Source organism: Ostrinia nubilalis, chromosome 14, assembly GCF_963855985.1.
Source record: "Ostrinia nubilalis chromosome 14, ilOstNubi1.1, whole genome shotgun sequence".
Classification (NCBI taxonomy): Eukaryota; Metazoa; Arthropoda; class Insecta; order Lepidoptera; family Crambidae; genus Ostrinia; species Ostrinia nubilalis.
In genome coordinates, this window is record NC_087101.1 from 3,702,132 (window position 1) to 3,723,324 (window position 21,193).

General features: G+C 34.4%; 1 protein-coding gene across 1 annotated transcript; it reads right to left on the reverse strand.

The window, feature by feature from the left end:
- Nucleotides 1–2,561: 2,561 nt before the first annotated feature.
- On the reverse strand, nucleotides 2,562–21,177 carry LOC135078004 (uncharacterized). The gene is made up of 8 exons (XM_063972549.1): nucleotides 20,917–21,177; nucleotides 9,092–9,302; nucleotides 6,530–6,892; nucleotides 5,760–5,945; nucleotides 5,108–5,229; nucleotides 3,991–4,161; nucleotides 3,181–3,351; nucleotides 2,562–2,875 (listed from the first exon to the last, which is right to left on the reverse strand). The coding sequence occupies exons 1-8, from the start codon at nucleotides 21,103–21,105 to the stop codon at nucleotides 2,585–2,587; spliced, it is 1,704 nt and encodes a 567-aa protein (XP_063828619.1). The 5' UTR covers nucleotides 21,106–21,177; the 3' UTR covers nucleotides 2,562–2,584.
- Between the last annotated feature and the right edge of the window lie 16 nt (nucleotides 21,178–21,193).

Consider the following 21,193-nt stretch of genomic DNA (forward strand, 5'->3'; position numbering starts at 1 on the left):
TAGGTATAATTGCGAATTTTGTTGATACAAAATTTTTTTGTTGTTTGATCTAAATAAAAATGCTTTTATCTTTTGAAGATAAAAAATGATGGCCGTGCTAACTCCACACATTAAAACCAATTGTTATCTCAAAATTTTAAAATATATTTTAGTAATAAAATAATCTAACGAATCATCCGAGTTTAATTATTTGTTCTTCGATTATAAATATCAAAATAGGTGAGTACACGTTGAGGTGACCTGCAATGCCAACAATGATGTAATACTTATATTAGTTGAGGAAATAACAAATTGTTAATCAAGAACTAATTTAATAGGATAAGTCCATAATCGTGAACTCGAGGCATACAAAAATATTGAGATTTTCCGTATTATAAAGTGTTATTTACATATTATTATTAAGTTTTGCCCCCGATAGTTGAAAAGGCGCATCTAATTTTTTTTCAAATATGAATTAAACTCAAGGACAATTAAGAATATAACATTTAGATTACCCGCAAAAATATATTTACAGGTAGAAGGATAAAGCGTATAAAACTTTAATGTAAGACAAGAAGAACAAGAAATTATTGAAAATATTTATTAAATTTATGTCTGCTTTTCCTTCCACAAACATAGAGTAACTATAAATGGCATAACATACTTAATTATAATTAACTATATTTTAATTGTAAAGTGCACTAAGTACAAAAATAAAATAATTATGTAATTTTAATAGCACCAAATTCCTCCTTGAGGAGTGTAACAATAATATAAATTAAATGCTTTGGGAATGACAAAACATACCTATGTATTGGTTAAAGTTTTAAGAATTAACGAAAACTTTCTTTATAAATTTATATAAAAAATCAAACAATATGAATAAAAGTAGTAAAACTATCTCTTTCTTGCCTATAATTATAATAAGACCAAACTATGTATTATGTAATAAATTACAGTCTATAAATAGGTAAAGTAAAGCTTTAAAAAGTACCTTTAGTTCTTAAGGTACTTTATTTCGCCCTATTTGGTTTCACCGCAGTATAATTTTTTTTACTTTTACTTTACTATTTTGTATACAATAGAAGATCCCTATTAAAAACCCTTACCTGGCACACCTCAAAATGTCCGAAAAATTGCAAAACCATCTTTTGTATTTTTTTGGGATGAGCAAATAGGTAGATAAGCATTGAGGGCTCAAAATTGTACCCTTGTTGGCAATATCAAAATTTTGAACTTTAAGTAGACGAGTTAGATTCAAGATTGGTTCAATCGACTTACGAGGCACACTGGGGTTTCTCAGTGATTCTCAGCTTGGCGACCAACTCATTTGTGAGTTAAATTGTGTGAAACAGCACTTTAAAACTCGATTAGTTACACCAAGCAGCACTTTACTTTCAGTAACATAAGAGCGTTTTTTGTACATAACACCAATGTAAAATTGACGAATTTGGCAATCAGTGAGGTAAACTGATTTGTTAATAATCCTCTTCCAATGAAACATTAGTTTAGGAATCCTTTATGCTTTAGAACTAGTCCTTATTTCGATCATATTGCATTGTACCCTAGTAGTTTTAAAAGACAAATACACGCCTGGCTATTAACTAAGTGCTATTATTCAGTCAGGGAATACCTCGACGAACAATAGAATTTTAATCAGACTAACGAACAACAATTAATTTTTATTTATATAGATGACATATTTGATTTGATTTGATAATTTTTGTAAGGAATATTTTAATTGGCGACATTGATAGGTACTATTAATTTAATTTTACATTGACATTTTTTTAATCATTTGACATTTATATTATTGAATCCTATAATTTTTGCACGTCTGCGATCAGACTAAACACATGATCCTATTTTAATATTGTCGCCCTGTTACTGTGTTTTTAGCAAATAAACGTTTTGAATTTTTTGAATTTTTTTTTTAATTTTACCCGGCCACATAACAACCACTTAAGTCCTAATATTTACAAGACTGTACAACCTAGCCTTAGAAACTTTAAAGGCCAATGTGTCTAACAAGGCTGTATGTTTCTTTAATAAAGATACACTCGGCATCAAATAAATCGCACCTCCCGCGACAAGCACTTATCAAACGTATGCATCCCCACTTCCCACCAACATTGGTACCATTTGAAAGCCTAGTTCTAAACTTCATTTCATTAAAGGAAAGGTTTTTACCCCAAAAATGTGTCTTTACAAGGATCCAAAGTCACTTCTTCAAAAAATAGGTAGTTACGCTATAGCCATTTTTTATGACTATAAAACTGTTAAGTTAGGATTAATCGCTATCCATCTGTTAAAGAGGACACGTGAGATCTTTATTTAGTTTTATAACCATAAAAATTGGTCTAATTGATCCCAGAGGTGAGCCCAAAGTGAGGTCTATTTTCAAGTCACATTTATGGTATATGTTAATCATTTATTTAGAAATTAAATGTATTTTTCTCTAAGGATATTTATTGGGCTTTCAAATAACACCAATATTGTTGGGGTACCATAATTGTGTCAGAAGAAAATCTTTAAAGTTCGCGTCGCGGAAGGTGCGGTTTATTTGATGTTGAGTGTAGATAAATAGATAAAAGTCCCGTCCTGGCTACGCATACATCTTCTTCAGTTCCCGTCTTAATATCTTCCCCGTCGTGTTCTTTGGTATTGAATTCACTAATATCACTTCGTCTATCTTCTTGTATGCTGCTACTTGATTGGCCACGAAGTCTTGGATGTCTTCTGGCGCTGCCTTCATATCTTTCTTTAGGATGACGAACGCTTTCGGCACTTCTCCAAAGAATTCGTGAGGAACGCCTATAACGCCAGCATCTGCTATTGCGGGGTGCGATCGGAGAACGCTTTCCAGCTCAGCTGGAGCCACTTGAAGACCTTTGACCTGTGAACATAAAATGTTAAGGTAATTAAAATAGCAAATTCAACTTAATCTGAACGCCTAGTGAAAAATGATAGGTTCCTCCAAAGACTGATTTTTTACAAACAAAGGAGAAGCTCAGGCGATGCTGAAACTAGAAAAGAGCTTCACTCAGAATCCCCAACCTAACTGAGCAAGAAAAAATCTAATGGGAATCAAATGCGAGACCTCTAAATCTTTTAACCACTAGACCACAGAGGCGGCTAAGAAAGTGTTTTTTTTTAAGTGGAAATCACGTTAACCTTAGATTGTATTAAAGTTTTAATTACCTTGATGAGTTCCTTTATCCTATCAGTGACATAAGCTCCCACACCAGGCTTGTAGTATCCAAGATCACCAGTCTTGAAGAATCCGTCATCTGTCAAAGAGTCTGCAGTCGATTTGGGGTCTTTGTGATATCCTTTCATGATTGTTGGTCCTTTGACGTATAATTCTCCTCGCTGGAACATAAATCACAAGTAATGTTTACATTTAAACTCAGTTAATTCCAATATTGCCAGAATATTGGCAAGTTTTCCAACAAGTGTGAGAAGTAACCTCCATTTCAATAAAAGTTACGCGCACGTTAAACTTTAGTTTAAAATGATGTAGTATGGAAATGACATTTTAAACTATTGTTCAACACGTGTAACAACAGACTGTTTATTTATTAGTAAGAGGGTAAAGGTTTAATTTGCTTTAGCGGTAAAAAATAGTTATTTTAGAATTGAATTTAACATTGCCTAGATAGCTATTAATAAAATCTGCCTTATCATCTTGTTATTGCGTAAATCTTCACAAAACTCAATAGTCATTGTATAGACCGCATAGCAAAATAAATATTATGGTATCTTATGTGGTTCTAATAAAAGCTAAATTGCAAAAGAATTTTACTGTCCGATACAAACACATCAAACGGTTGAGATAAAAACATAGACCACACGTATAAAGTATAAAGTTTTGTGTACCTACATGATTATTATAGCTGAACCGGATTCTGTAGTAGGTACTTATAGTTCTATTATTGTTGTTTTACCATACTTCACCAATTACCCGATGGGCCAGATTTCATTAAAAAAAATCTACAATCTGGTACTTACTTCTCCAATAGGTACAGGGTTCCCAGTCTGAGGGTCGACGTACTTCAGCGTGATACCAGCCATGACTTCCCCACAAGAGTCATAGTCGTTCTGTCGTCCTATAAACGTAGCTGTTGTTAGCGACGTGGTCTCCGTTGCACCGTAACCTTGGCAGAACTGGAAGTCTTTGTTCTGAAATAACCAAAAATGTGGTTGAATAAATCGAATCCAATTTGAATCTTGAGTTTGATGGTATAAATGCTGTGAACGAAGATCATCAGCATCAGGTCATTGAGTCTCACTAAGCACGATCCTCTCTAACTTTACCAGAGGCAAATGGTTATATTCGTTCTAATCTACCCACGCTGACCAGATTTGGGGAGACTTAGGGCTATATTTCACCGGGACACTATGGCGGCGCAACCAGTCACCGGCTACCAACAAAATGTATGCAGCTTTGCGCAACCAAACGGACACCAGGTGAGTAACTCTCTATAGAGCTGTATACATTTTGTTGGTAGCCGGCGACTGGTTGCGCCGCCATAGTGTCCCGGCGAAATATAGCCCTTAGGCCACATAGGCTGGGTTGCACCATCTTACTTTAACTTCGACAAACGTCAAAAATCTGTCAAACTCCATACAAAAAGCACCGGTTATCGTCATAGTTACCGTTAAAGTTAGGTGGTGCAACTTAACATTATTTAAACGATATACGAATTTAAGGAAATTCTTGTAGGTAGTTACTGCTACGAAATGCAGTGGCTACTTGCACTGACTGGCAGAACCGCTAACATAGACTTTAAGTAAAGATATTCCAAGGTATCCATATTTTCTCTGTTTCTTTTACTTTGGTTCACTGGTGCTTTCTTCTTGCCTTTTGCCTCATCACCTTGTGAAGTTTAGTATGGCAGCAGACACAAGACAAAAATCTATATAAATAAAAATGAATTGTTGTTCGTTAGTCTGATTAAAACTCGAGAACGGCTGGGCCGATTGAGCTGATTTTGGTTTTAAAATGTTTGTAGTAGTCCAGGGTAGGTCTAAACGGTGAGCAAATAAGGAAAAATTGCGATAGCTTATTTATTGCCTTTAAGGCGGAACAGAGTTCGCCGGGTCAGCTAGTAAAAAATAAAAATACCTTCGTCTTAGCAGAGATGGCCGCAACATCAGAGGCAGCAAGCGGCGCAGCTCCGCACACCATGAATCTGGCGTGGCTGAAGTGCTCGTGGTTCACATCTGGATGCTTGCCCAAGAGGATTGCTGGAAACATAACGAGACACAGAATTTAAGATCATTAGTGAATAATAATGTACACACAATCAATCACAATTCAAATCTGATAGTGTGCTACGAAATTGTCGAAAAATCTGAATCAGACTTTTTATTACCCCTATATTGATTTTGTTCGAACAATGATTAATTAATGAAATGAAACTGTCAAAATAATTGTGTTTAAATAGCTATAGGATACAACTAACTAACAGCACTAACGGAGTAGTAACATCAATTTTCAGTTATAGGAAACATTGCTTGAATTATTCAAATAGGCACTTGACTTAATCACCTTTCAATCCGACACATATTTTTTAATGAGACAGAATAATAAAATGTCAGCCACGTGCGAGCCCAAATTTTAATTACATACCTCGTGAAAAAGCACGTCACTTGTGTGACAAAAATTAGGTATCTACGTGCGGTCCACACAGCTTATGACCGCAGTCTGTGGATGAACACTATATGTGGTCGCGATTCTCATCAGTGAGGGACCAAGGAAGAAGAAAAAGAATTACCTATAGGAGGTACCACGTAGAGCAAACTGACGTTTTCAGCCTTCAGCAAATTCAGGTACAGACTAGCGGAGAAGGAAGACATGGTGATGAGCTTGCAGCCGTTCGCCAGATGTGCTATGAGTGTGACGACCAGCCCGTAGATGTGGAAGAAAGGTAGCACGCAAGGGACTACGTCTTGGAAACTGCCTGAAATACGAATAGATCGATGATCAAAATTGGAGTGTATTAGCAACAAAAATATTAGTAGGTATTGGTAGTTGGTACATATAATATAGATGTAGAAGACGTAAAATAAAATTACACTTAGGCTGGGTTGCACCATCTTACTTTAATTTTAACAATCATTAAAAGTCTGTCAAACTCCATACAAAAACACACACACACACACAAATTAAAGTCACAGTAAATTAAGTTAAAGTCGCAGTTAAAATAAGGTGGTACAACTCAGCCTAAATCTTTTGTGAAGAAACAAAAAAAACCTATTGTGTAGTTTGGAACATTGAAACCACAAAGCGTGTGACATTGGACCTTCTGAAGTTATTCAGTTAGTGATTTTTTCAGACAATCGGGCTGTATCAAGCCTCTAATGTTCTAACCAAACTGGGAACAATACACAAAGTGATTTTACACTATAATGTCCAACCTGGGAATCGAACCCTGATCCTCCGAATCGAAAAGTCTCACTCTTTTAGCATTAGACCATGAAATGAAATTGCAGGTACACAAGAATTTGATGCTAGAACATTTTGTAGATAATAAAATTAACTTACCTGAGGCCAGATTGCAGTAACAATTGGTTTTTTGGGACATAATCTCTATACCAGCCTTAAGATTCTTGTAAGTAATCTCTACGCCTTTAGGCAGTCCTGTGGTCCCGCTTGAAAATGGTATAAATGCTATATCGTAATCTTTCTTTTCAATTTTGTCTAGCATGGCATTATCTACTTCTCCTTTTTCACCTATTTCTGAATATCTTACTGTATTATCAGGTACGGGTTTATTAGGATCGTCTACTATAACTATTTTGGCATTTACTTTGGCATTTTGGAGACCTTTCACAACAATTTCGTACCGGTCTGAAGTGGTGATAAATACTTTCGGCTGGGTTAAAGAAGATTGGTGCGTTACTTCATCTGAAATTAAAAGAAAATTACAAGAACATGATAATATATGAAGTGTAAAAAGAGTTGATGTATACCTAAAAGAAAGGTGACGTTTTGTTATATTTCCGTTGTAGAGAGAGGTAAAGTAAACCTTGATGATATAAATGACACACTCTCACAGGTTTTGCATTGGTTTACTGTTAACAACTTATTGTTAAATGCAAACAAAACTAAGTGCATTAAATTTACCTTACCTAATGTGAGGCAGGTTCCCACACAATTGATGGTGAAGAATGAACCATTAAATAGCATAAGTTCCACAACATTCTTGGGAATCACTTTAGACTCTAAACTTCAGTGGGGTCCTCATATTGAAACCTTGTCAGCAAGGCTCAGTTCAGCTGCTTTTGCAGTGAGAAAGATAAGGCAATTAACTGACATTGAAACGGCAAGGCTAGTTTATTTTAGCTATTTTCATAGTATAATGTCATACGGCATATTGTTGTGGGGCTCAGCTGCGGACATTGAAACTGTGTTCGTTCTGCAGAAGAGAGCAGTGCGGGCCATTTATAACCTTGGACCCCGATTTTCCTTGAGAGAATTCTTTAAGGAGATTAATATACTGACAGTAGCTTCACAGTTCATTTATGAAAACCTTTTATATGTTCGCAAAAATATAGAGCAATTTACTAGAAAGAGTGATTTACACAAGTTCAATACAAGAAACAAAAATAAACTTGCCGTTCCAAATTTCAGACTGCACAAGATTGGTAATTCATTTATGGGGAAATGTATTAAACTTTTCAATAAATTACCACAAACTGTTGTAGAATTGCCCATTCATAAATTTAAAGCACATATCAAAAGCACCTTAATGAAAAAGGGCTACTATAAAGTTGATGATTATATAAAGGATAAAAATGTTTGGAATGTTTAACTACCTAGCTCGCATTAATACTTATGACTATAATTTGTATATTTTAAAGACTGTAAAACCTTGAAAAGGAGGCTGACAATAGTGACTGAGTTTCTTGCGCTGCTTCTTCTCAGCACTGGCCCATTTATTGTCCCGAAGCAGTGGTAGGGTTAATATTGGGACGTGTAAAAGCGCTTTTTTAAAGCCTATTTGCAAAAATAAATGAATTTTATGAATTTTATTTTATGTCATTTATTTTGGCATAAAAAGTGCATTAGCATAATACGGAATAGTACATTAGGTATATTTGTCTACACGTAATTGTTAAATATGTTTTTCAACACTTATTTCCTCTTACATATTTTAAAATGAGAAACAAGAGACGGAAGTAGGCATTATAAATAAATCAATGGCAAATCTTTCTGCCAATGGGATAGAATTGAACTAACGGGATAAGGCGAGGCAGAAGAAGAAAAGGAGTTAAATGTGAAAGTTAAATTATGTGGCAAACTTATAATTATACGTGTGTTGCTTTGAACTTTTCTTAAAACTTATTATTTTAGTAGTTTCCAAAGAATATTATGAAAAATATCGCTCACAAAAAGCTAAAACAAAAATCGTCTCAAATGATAAAGATAAGCAAATTTTATTATACTGGATTTACTCGTACGTATGAGTTATTTATTTCACCGATTACCGGCTAAGGTCTTTTATCAGCCACTTATCAATGACTTGTTAATTATTATGGTTACAAGTCTAAATTATTATCAAGGTTTTTGACACCCAGCTAGTTTGCCTTGTGACTAACTTTTCCGCAATTGCAAAAACAAAAATCCAGGACAGTTATTTACTGAATTGAAAATAGCATTTCTATTTCAACAACTGAGAGATTCCGACTGATGGAGATAAAAGGGCGTTTTTTTTAAGGAATATTCATTTTAAGAAAATGAATTTTTTTGTCTAATGACTGGCAGCGTCCAATGACTGTCGGTTTACCCTATTTATGTACAATTCATTAAAAAAATCTAATTCAAAAGATCTTGCATAGATACCTTGCAGGTATGTACGGGGATATCATTAGTTTGATGAAGATAAATTAAAGCAATTAACATTATTTTGACGTTCTCAAAAAAAATATCGGGGTAGGCATCCCACTAGGTAGACCGAAGATCTCGTGAAGGTCGCAGGAAGACCTGGATGCGGGCAGCGCAGTACCAGTTGTTTTGGAAATCCTTGGGGGAGGCCTTTGTCCAGTGGACGTCATATTTTGGTTTTGAAACGAAACTTAACACAAAAGTAGGGATGTTACTTACGTTCTTTATAAATAGGATTCAAAGTAGTCAATACGCAGCCAGCTTCTAAGGTCCCAAATGCAATGACAGCAAACTCGGGGCAGTTCGGAAGCATCACAGCCACCACGTCACCGGATTTTAGTCCCAACTTCTTGTGGAGAGAAGTCGCGAACGTCGCCATGTTTGTACGCAGTTGGGGATACGTGTAGCTTTTCTTTGTCTCCGCACTTTCCTGAAAACAAATGAATGTAAGTTACTACGAAAGATCGGATTATAATTTTTGTTGCAAAATATCATGTACTAGCGGCCGCACGCGACTTCGTACGCGTGGATGCCGTTTTACCCCCTTAGGGGTGGAGTTTCGTAAAATGCTTTCTTAGCGGATGCCTACGTCATAACATCTACCTGTGTGCCAAATTTCAGCCCGATCCGTCCAGTGGTTTGGGCTATGCGTTGATAGATCACTATGTCAGTCAAATTTATAACAACTTCATAAGATGTTAAGAGTACCTACATTGCTTTTGCTAGACGATGTTTTTAACTGCATTATAATAATGTAAATTCATCTATTGAAATGACTACTTGTACCACACTTTTAGTGGACATTTTGCTAATTTTGTACAACTAAATTTTAATTGTTAAGTAGGTGTTTACCTAAGTTTTATAATAATTGAATGTTTCCCAAATAAATAACAATATAATTAGATAAATGCTGTCGTTTTCAGTTTTCAAAATTTACAAGGAAAATGAATAATTCATTGTCTTGTGATTTGTACTTATTCAATTGTCTTTTAAACATTATCTGTCTGATCCTAGCTAGGAAGGACCTTAGCCTTAACTTAATATGTAAAATACAATTGTATTTTGGATAAATTTCTACAGATTTTAGTCGTTCCTAACCGGGTATAAACAAAAGTAGTTAATTCCATGGCTGAGGTTCATTTATTTAACCGTAATTACAGCCAAAATCAGCTATAACCATAATAAACGTGAATTTATTACAATTTTTTTGAAGTATTTTGTATTATTAAGTAAAATAAAGCTAAAGGATTTAGGTATCATTTCTTGAACCCACCGTGAATTTTTATCACAACATTACGAGTAGACCCCACAATAAATGATAATGCTGTAAGATAAAGCAGAATGACTCTACAAACAGAAGAAACCTCAAAATATTTTGATATGAAAGTTATTTTTTATAGGTACCTATTTCTATAAATTATAATGTCCATGGATTATTAATATAAAAGACCTTAATCTCAGAGGTCCTGTATTCAACTCCCACATGACAAAAACCTGAAAGGTGTTTCGAGTGCTAGGAACTTTTGGCAGGAATTAGAAGAGTGGCATGGTTTGAGGAAGGCCTATCTAGTAGTGGACTGACGTGAGTTGAGAATATTTGCAAGCATATACGGCTGCTAGTTGAAGTAGCTGCTGGTAGCTGCTAGGAGGTAATTGGTTTTTAAAAGTACGTTTATTGATTTGGTAGTAACTTGAAGAGTTTGCCACTGAAGAACGTACGATTCTAGAATCTCGATTCCAGTAGGTACATTAATGGTTTTATTGGTAAAACTTGCGTAATTTAATCCACTTCAGATAAGTAGGGTAATTACTATCAATTGCGAATTAGTTTGTTATACTTAAACAAAGCGGAGGAAATAAGCAGTAAAATTAGAAGAGTACTAAAGTACGCTAATGGCGGTTGCCTTGCATTAATTTTCCAATACAATAGTCATAGTCATTAGAGTTACAAAACCAAATAACTGCTCTACTTTTCCTGTCGGTAAAGTAGAGCAGTTAGGTATTCGTGATTGTAACTTCTGGCTCAGGATGTTTTATTTATCATCATTACCAAAATGCTACTTTTTATTTGCGCATGTATTTTGCAATGAGTTATTTATTTTTATTTAAAATATTTATTGCACACACAAAAAATAGCGGTACAAAAGGTGAACTTAATGCCATGTGACATTCTCTACCAGCTAACCTTAGGCAAAACAGTGAAAAACCTTAGGCAAAAAAGGTTTTTTTTTACAAGGCATGTATTTGACGGCAATCGCACCTGGTGTAAAGTGAGATGCAGTCTAGGATGGTACATATCTGCCCCGTAAGTGCCTATTCACTCTCGCTTTGAAAACGCCCGGATTATAGTGTTCAGGAAATACAGCAGCAAGCAGCGAATTCCAGTCCCTAGCTGTTCGCATTATAAATGAGTCGTCGAAACGCTTAGTGCGAGCTGGAGGAATGTCGGCAATGTAGAGATGGTACGCTAGCCCAGTGGCGGGGCAAGACCTAAATTTGATGTGGGCAAGACAGATTTCGCGAGGCCTTGTTCAGTGGCGACCTGAAGACGGATTTTATGAAATAAAAAAAAAACGGGTCAATGGTCTATTCATTGACAGTTCCTGATTTCTTGATTCAGTGATTATTTTTAAAGGAATTTTGCGCCAAAGAATAATGTTTGTCACTTAAAACCGTGTTGTTGCATAATTTTGTGTCTGATTATGGCTGAATTTGTTTGGAAAAAAAAAATTTTTTAACTACATTGTTTAGCTATCAATAATTTATATTTAATAGTCAATGTTTCAAAATTTTTGATGCGTGAGGCCCCTTGTTCCGCGAGGCCGTAGGCGGTGGCCCACGTCGCCCACGCCTTACGCCGCAACTGCGCTAGCCTATCTGGTTCCCGTAGGTAATAATATTTAGAGTGAATACCTACCAAATAACGTCTACTGCTAAAAACAATTATTATTTCTACATTGTGTATTGTATAAGAAAATTTTACCGTCTATTAGCAGTAGGTTGTGACCTTAGTGAAATATTCAAGAAAAGAAGAAGACGGTGTCATGTTAACAATATTTTTGGCAGGTATTAAAGGTTGTATGATTATGCTAACTATCGTATTGCCCATGTTAAACTCACAAAACATTTTTACTGCATAATTGCACCTAATCATAATAATTTAGGATTGTTCCAGTGATTAGCTTGTGCTGTCGAGGTTCAGCCGATCAGTAGAAATTTCAGCGATCCTACTGAAAGGACATCGGACAAAATGGGCGAAAATTGAAGTAGTCGGCCAAAGAAAATTAATTATGTATTTGCAATAGATTCAACCTGGCTACCTACTTCCCATGTATTTTAGGGTCCATTGCCAACTATATTTAACCGTCTTTAATATAATTTATGAGTTATATTAATAATGAGTTTAATCAAAATTTATTAAATTCGTTAAAAACAGGAATATTATAGGACTATAGGTACTTAACATGATCTTGAAAACTGACCCAGCCAAGGATCGAATCACAGCCTCGTTTAAGGCCACCGCCCCACTACGCAATCGAAACGTCAAATGTTTTATGTTATCTGTGCTACTACAAATCGACGCACGCGCATACCAGACCCAATTAAAATGTCAAACCAAATGATGTGCTTTACAAAGGTCAAGTACCTCGTTAAAAGTTTGTTTATAAATAAAAACTGTTTTTCTTTTTAAATATTGTGTGGTACACACGTACTTTGTATGTTATCTAGTCAGACAAAATGCTCAATGATTGTATTGTTTAATGCCTGCTTAACGACAAACAGTTTTAAACAATGATAAAATGGTCATTCACTCATCAGTACGTACTCGTAAGAAATAACTACTATCTTTTGCACGCGGCTTGGCTTGTGAAATTTATTATTACATAGATGACTGTATCATCGAAATCCGTCCTGTAGTTTTAGATTTTTGAAATGTGTAATTTTTTTATAGCTTTGTACTGAACTGGTTTCATGAATGTACCGGAAAATAGCCTTATTTCAGAGCCATGAAAGATTAAAATGCTGATGAAGATAATCCAAAGCCAGGGTTTAAGCCTGCCTACGAGCTAAAACAGATAAACTGAAGTAAAAAGTGTAATAGGTAGGTGTATTTAAGTATGTATGTGTATATGATGTAGGTATAATCACGCGTCGTTGATAAACTTTTATTGTTTGATATAGAGTGGAAATGTGTGACCTCTATTCAGATTATAGCTTTATTTTAAGTAAAGGAATAATAATAAATAATAATAAAAAAAGAAAATCAGTATTTAGTAACTTATTTGACAGTTTAAACTCTAGGCTAATCATAGATTATAGAAGATAAGATTATAATATGTGCCTGACTAGGAAAATTAAGGCTTAACATTACTCTTTATAAAATCCGATTTGTATGGAAATTTAAATGAAAATATTAATTTTCTGACTTCACCATACCATTTATACGCCCATGTTAACAAGGGCTAGTGTCGGCTCATATACCCATTTACCTAACACCCTGTATTTTTGTCTCTACCTTTGACATGATCTTTATGGTTGAAACGAATTAGGTACCTATCATACAATCTTCTTTAAATCTAAGTAATGATTTTTTGCAATGAAGTTTTAAATATAGCTAAGACACCTGTTTCACCTTTACTGTACCCTTATTTAACCTTTTGGTACTTTAGCATTAACATAAATCAAACAGCTATTATAATAATTTTTACGTTACATAGGTATTAAGTTACACGTAAATCGTACTTTTTTTGCTGACTAATGAATGCTCAGAAATAGTTAGATAAAGAAGAACGGTCACGCCCCATACAAAAAAAAAACCCAGACCCGACAGAAACGAGACATAGGTACCTCAATTTTTTTGTCATGTCTTAATTAGTTATATTTTATATTTTTTATATTCGAAATCTACGTATAACACCAAAATTAATTAAATTAACACCAATTAGGTACCCTTTGTTTTTGTTCAGGCGTTATACAAAAACTAATACAAAATTCCTATTTATCACCAAAATTGGTAAATGTATGTACCTAAATGTCTATTACAGCTGCTATGGAATGTATCTAGGTGATCTGGAGATACAGCCGGATTTTAGAGGGTGGAAACGAGAAGTTACAAAATCCAAAAATTCAATGTTACCAGCTTCCATAATCTGTAACCTATTATTGGTACCATTTGAAAGAGCTCGTGAAGCACTTTCAGAATCAGTAACTAGTTTTTCGATATCTTGTATAGTTTAGAAATAATCGAGTGAGATCACTTATCGTTTCCACCCTATGTAATAATCCGGCTGTATCTTCAGGTCATGGTCAGGATTTTTCGTCTGATCGACAATGACTTGAGACAATGGCTTTGCTACAAATTAAAAGATTATTAGTCTTACGCGACATTCTACAATCTTTAACAACTTAGGTAGAATAGATTTAGTCAACAAATATGACAGATAAACAATGATAAACGCTATAATTATCTTTTTAGTGCAAACTCCAAGGTCCAAGGTCAGTTGAGTTTACATAATTTACATAATAAAAAAAAAAAAAAAACCGACTCCAAAAAACCTACACTAAAAAGTAGAAAAATAATTACTAATTACCTACTTATTTATTAGGACGAATTATTAATATTTATGTAGGTATACCATGATTGATACTTCTGGAGTCGGTGCCAAGATTATGAAACATGTAAAGTTTGCCTGCACCCACTCCAAAAGTATCAATCATGGTATACCTACATAAATATTAATAATTCGTCCTAATAAATAAGTAGGTAATTAGTAATTATTTTTCTACTTTTTAGTGTAGGTTTTTTGGAGTCGGTTTTATTTTTTTTATAAAATTTTACTTATTTCTTGCTTTTTAGTTAACTAATTATTACCTTGATGTTACCACTGAAGGTAGGCAGTACATTGAGACCATATTCTTAATGTATATTATAAAAAAGTTCATCCCCAATTTTCCACCCTTGGGGGTGAAATATTTTCTTCAAATTCGCATGAAACCACCCTTTTGATAATACCTATTCAACAAAAAAGTAATCATTCTAATTGGTTTATAATCGGCGGTGATATTGCGTATAAAAAAGTTCATCCCCAATTTTCCACCCTTGGGAGTTGTTTTTTTTATTATTAAATTTAAATGGGACCACCCTTGAGGTATTACCTATACGCTGAAAAAAGATTTGTTCAAATCGGTTCATAAATGGCGGAGTTATCGCGTAACAAACATAGAAAAAAAAAAAAAAAAAAAAAACATACGGGTCGAATTGAGAACCTCCTCCTTTTTTGAAGTCGGTTGAAAACTAAATATGCCTACCTACTATTGCTAAGTACGAGTATATACTTGCCATAGTCGAACTCATAGCAAGGTTAATGTCGGGGCCACCAAATGTTAGTGGGTACTTCTCATTTACACTCAAATTTGATGGTCACACAATAATAGTTCATAAACGGTATAAGTTAGAACAATAACTTTGAAATCAGATGATAAAATATCTATTTAGCTACATACAAAATTTAATCATAAAAATTTTATCGTAATAGAAGCAAAAATAATATGAAAAAATCACATGAAACGATAAAAAACGGGGTGATTTTTCGCGTTCTCATCGTGTCACACCTTCGATTGCAATGAAACATTTGGTTACTGCATTCTCAATTTTCATTCAATTTGTGTGTAGCATATACTAAAATCATCGTAATTAAATATACTTTCCACACAATAGTCAAAAAAATATCTTCTTATAATTATTTTGAATTGAGAAAGCGAAATACGTTGGTCACACGATTTTAGGTACCTAAAATTTTGAGTGATAATACAAGATTGTCGTTAAACCGAACATCAGCAACCAATCACAGCGTTCTATTCGGTTAACGTCAGTCGCGCTTCGACCATTGGGGAGGTGAGATAGGTCGATCGTCGCTCCGCGAAAAAAATACATAACTATTTTTTTTCGTAGGAATAAGGACCACCCCCTACTATTAATATTATGTTATTGCTATTTATCTATGAAAATAAGACAAAATATATGTTTTATAAACACTTAAGATTCATTTACAGTAATAAAGTTTGAAAAAATTATTGCTGTGAAGTACAGAATCACTTTCGTGGCATCAAAAAATTCAAAACGTTAAAGCTTCCAAACGAGACTCACTATTTGACTGATTTACTGAGAATACAATCTTCACATCAAGCGCTACAATTTTTGTTTACAAAAAGTTGAAATAAGTTAGAAATAAAATTCGCCACGAAAGTGACGATGAGAACCGTGGCGATGAGAAATACCCTAGTCATCTGTGCATACGAGTTACGTTCCATCTGTTATGTCATGTAAGTTTGTAGATCCGACAGAACATCAAGGTAAATGTTGGGTAAATGCTGTGACATCTTCATAATAAGTTCTACCTAAAAGGTGCAATGAAGAAGTAAAAATTATAGTCTGAAATGGTAGACTCTACCTTTATCAACGGAAAGCTGCCGAAAGCATTGAAATCTTAATATTAGTAGCACTAAAGCTGGTAACCTTTTTACGCAAGCAATTGGGCATTTTCTAATAAAATTACTGATAGTCCCGTTAACCCCTCGTACTTCGCTAAATAAACGTACTTGTTATTATAGTTGTGTCGAAGACTCGCTGCCGATGGGAAAATTAAACGTCACTTAAAAAATAGGGATTGATGATGAAAACGGGCAACAATTGCTAGTCTATCCGCTAAAACCCTACTACGGTATCTTTAATCACACCTTATGCCGGTTCCTCGCCGAAGGGATCGTTTAAAAAAATAATAAATACTATGGTTAAGGTTTGAGTCAACGGCCCCAGACTCCTATAATTTAAGTATATTTTATAAGGATATAAAAAGCATCTCGATATTTCTATGAGGGGGATCTAGTTATCGGGTATTGCTCGGTGTATCTGACATCAATCAATAAAATTGTAAGATAAATATAAAGTGATAAGATTATTTATTTATAATTGGATAAAGACGATTATATTATTATCGATAAATTCAGTTATCCTTATAGCCAGGATCGCCATTATCCTATCCTACTTAATTCCTACTAAGTATCTATAGTATACATAGGTGTGAAAGTTTGAGTGCATGGATGATTAGATGTTTATTTGTTATTTACTCTTTCACATCTATTTTTTTATTTACTCAGATAAAACTTTACAGCTTATTATTTTTACATCAGAATAACGTCTAGAATTTAAATATTATTCACGCGGGGTGAATCCGCGTGCCAAGACTAGTAGTAGGTACTATCTGTTGTTAAAAAGCCGACTCCTCCCTTTCAGAGCGTACCTATTGTTTTTTGTTTTTAACAGTGAGTTATTTCTACATAATTTATTAATAATGTCCTCGTTAACCTCTCCACTAAAATTACGATGTGCACAATTTTAGACACAGGCAGTAGTAGAGAATTGACTGAGACAATTGATAAAATTGATGAACTTCAGGTCTTTGGCCTCTGCATGGTGATACAATTTAGATCAACACGATGAGTCATGCTTAACCCTTTTCTTGGCATTGTGCATTTAGAGATACGTTGACCAAAACAATAATATGGGGGAGAAACCAAATACTATTTTTAAATGTTTTTTTAATATAACGTTAGCCCAAATACTACAGATTGTGTTACACAGTATAGAATCGCTACATGCTGCACAGATTTAACAGTAATATTCAAACTGTCAGACCGTTGACAGGCGTCTACGCACTGGCTAATAATTTTTATTGTTTTCGGTGTTTTTTTTAAAGAATATTGGTGATTATCTGTAGTAATATGGATAGTAAATAAAGGTTTCTTGATGATAGTGCTGTTTTTTCATCCCAAAACTTGTATAATTATTCTTGTACGATGCGGATTGTCCGAATGTATCTCTAAATGCACACTGTCAGATACGTAATAATTTACTTTCAATTTTGAATGTATCTTTAAAGACACATTGCCAGGTTCTCGTTGAATTTATTTTATGATTTTTTTCATAGATTTTATCGCATAAAAAAGGGATCATGTTATTAGTTAGTAATATTTAAAGCTGTAAATTATATGCCGATGTGAGTTTTAATTCATGTAATAAAAAAAATTGTTTTTTGGACAACTTTGTGCTGCAGCAACAAAATCAGGCGCACAAAATGCTGGTTCTGGTTCCAAAATCTGGAACCAGGTCGAAAGTCAGTGGCGGTGACACTTCAGATGATGAATTAGAAGCCGCACTTAGCCTTCTGATTCTCTTGGGTGGTTATCTTCCTACTCCAAACAACCCAGATCACCCCCAAAAAGCGAGCAGCCTATTCAGGCTGCTGCATGCTTCTGGTTATAAAGCTGGTGATTGAAGAATTTCAGCTAGTTCGACTGCTGCATAGTTTCCCAGAGAGTTCTAGAGGTCCATTTCCGTTATCTTGCGATTCCACTGTAAGTTGGGTATCAAATTATCTTCAATCGAAGACGTGAACACAGTTCGGTACCAGTTGGCGTCAATATCCCTCGTATTTTTTTAATGGTCTTGCAGGTTTCCTATGTGTCCTATCTACATTTGCTTCTACTGGATGTTAAGAGGGGTGTGAGGTTCAGGCGGTACTCCAACGACGCTGATGGATTGGTTCTCATACATCCAAATGCAGCTGTACTTGCAAGGCGTTACAGACTGTGAAGTGTTTTTTTTACTTTGTTTTCAGTTTTTTGTAAAAGATACTTATTTTTTATTTCTCAAATAAGGAATAGCTTAAGGTTTTGTAGTAATTTTCATTAAAATAACTAATTTTTACTAACAAATAAACCATGTTTTAATTTACTACAAAGTTGGCAATGTGCACTTAAAGATACATACTATATTTCCAAAACTACGTACCTAAGATTTTTTTTCGTATTTTTTACATGATTTTTAGTCGTCCTAAATCCAATATTTATAGTGTAAATCACAAATATTAACCAAAACCGTCTTTGCCAAGTATAGGGTTAAGTAACTTTTTTTTCACGTATGTTTGCTTTGCCTTTTCTTGTTCTTTGATGTCACAACTAAATCTTTTAATTTGTGTCCCCTGCATAGTCTTAAATCTTGTTAGGTAACACATTTTTTTCTGAATTTAACCAGACCGAGTTGTACCTACCTAATTCAAATGGAAAAATGCTGTCACATCCTTATTATTTCGTGTGGGTTGTAAACAACTGAGGCTACAACATTACATTTATCATCATCTTCATTTCAGCCACAGGACGTCCACTGCTGAACATAGGCCTCCCCCAATGATTTCCACATCGCCCGGTCGGTAGACTTGTGCCCGTTTTCACAATCAATCCCTAATTTTTAAGTGACACCTATGAAAGCAAAATTCCTGTTATGTGTTACCATAAGGGTCACTTAAAAATTAAGAATTGATGGTGAAAACAAGCATTAGAGGCCTGCAACCTGCATCCATTGCCTTCCTATTTTCATGTTATTACATTTTCATCCATTATCCTAATAGTATTTTCGTTTCGTTTTTTTGGCCTATAATAGTAGATAGTCCTATTTTTAGTTATTCTGTGGAATTCTATTTTAATTGTCTACAAAATCCTGAATTTTGTGTCCTCCTGAAAATTTAACCCAAGACCTCTAAAAAAGAGTACCTACTTACAAGTAGATAACTAAACCGTGCGATTATGGTCAAATACCTGCCTTGTTATGCATAAAAAAAAAACAAGCTATGTGGCGTAAATAATATACGAGTATGTATTTTGATATGATATAATAGCATATTAAATTTTTCTTCATGTTTTGCATTTGTACAAGTAAAGTTTGTTTTGGAAGAAGTAAAATAATCAGAAATTCAGAATACGGGTCAAATAGCACTGACAACTGATAGAGGCGTGACTCAGCAAACTGAACCCTCAAGTCGAGCAAGTTACTAATTAAATTTAACCATGAACTGCATTGGACGTTTATCTAGTTTGCTATCTACTAGAGTGAAGTAGGTAATTTTCCATAATAGGGTATTAAGATAGCCTAGGTATTGAAAGGTTACATGCGCTCCGTTGCTGTACTGCAGTAAAATATTTTTAAACAGCGGCGATTCTCTAACATTTATCTATCTTACCAATATTATAAAGCTGAAGAGTTTGTTTGTTTGCTTGAACGCGCTAATCTCAGGACAACTGGTCCGATTTTTGTGCTGGATAGCTAATTTCCCTACATAGGCGCGGAGCAGAAAGAAAACTGTTGCAAAATGGGAAATATTATTCAAACTACGCGTACGAAGTCGTAGACAAAGCTAGTCATTTTATAATTATGTATAGGTAAAGTTTGTTGTATGTATGACGACCATTACGAATAATATTTATTACAAACGTTAATTTTAATCTTTTATGGACTCTACATTATTATTGATCGGCTAAGTTCTTTGATAATACTTATTATTATCCACTGATCCATGGGATTAAGCAAATAAATTAAACTACTTACTAACATTAAAAACTAGTCATAATAATTTTATCAACTCGCGTTTTATTCATTAAAAATCATAGGTAGGTAGGTACCTACTCGTTTATCGTCTCGCAAGAAGTTTTTATGTTTACTTAATTAAGTTAATTGGTAATAAAAATATTATCACGAAAATAAAGGTGTTGTAGAAGTAAATATTGTATGAGTACACGCCTACTTCAATAAAATATTAATATTATCAACCTAGAGACTGTATTTGAATATTAATAATAAATGTAATATGCGTTTATCTTCATTTAATTTTATTTTCCAAGAAAATTCACGAGTATATTTTTTCTGGTGACCTTTCTTTACGAAACTTTGCGGTTAACGGTCTTCGAAAGAAACAATGGTTTTAACTTTTTCTTAGACTTTTGACTTACTGCACATACCTTAATACGGTAGTACACAAAAACACACAAAATGAAATAAAGGGGAAAATGGACCCCATCTCTATTGCACACGTTCCGTAAAAATTAAAAAAATATTACATTCCTACAGCAAGTCCTTGTCTATGAAAGAAGATTCGCGCCATTTTTGCGAGCTATTGGCTGAATAAAACAGAGAAAAAAACAAAAATACTAACCAGTGCGACGAGATTCTTGAATTTCGAAGAGTCCTTCCACATCTGATCTAAAAATCTCATGTTGGGAACCACAAAATCGGGCACTGCCGATTTAATTTCGAACTCATTTTTGAGGCTGGCTGTTTGGGATAGCGGCCTTTGCCATTTTATTTTTCTGATCTGCGAAAAAAGTAAGCGCGGTGCGTTCATGATCGCGCGCGTTTTCTACGAGGTTCGGTACGGTACTGATTGTATGTGCGGATTCGGAACTTGTTTGGAATGTGTGTGGTATGGTGTA

What these genes read in the sequence shown, in the direction of transcription:
- LOC135078004 (XM_063972549.1), bottom strand. Translation starts at nt 21,105, where the DNA reads ATGAACGCACCGCGCTTACTTTTTTCGCAGATCAGAAAAATAAAATGG. An exon ending in TCAAGAATCTCGTCGCACTG is followed by an intron (nt 9,303 to 20,916) that starts GTTAGTATTTTT and finishes ATTTGTTTTCAG; the next exon opens with GAAAGTGCGGAGACAAAGAA. An exon ending in GAATCCTATTTATAAAGAAC is followed by an intron (nt 6,893 to 9,091) that starts GTAAGTAACATC and finishes TTTTAATTTCAG; the next exon opens with ATGAAGTAACGCACCAATCT.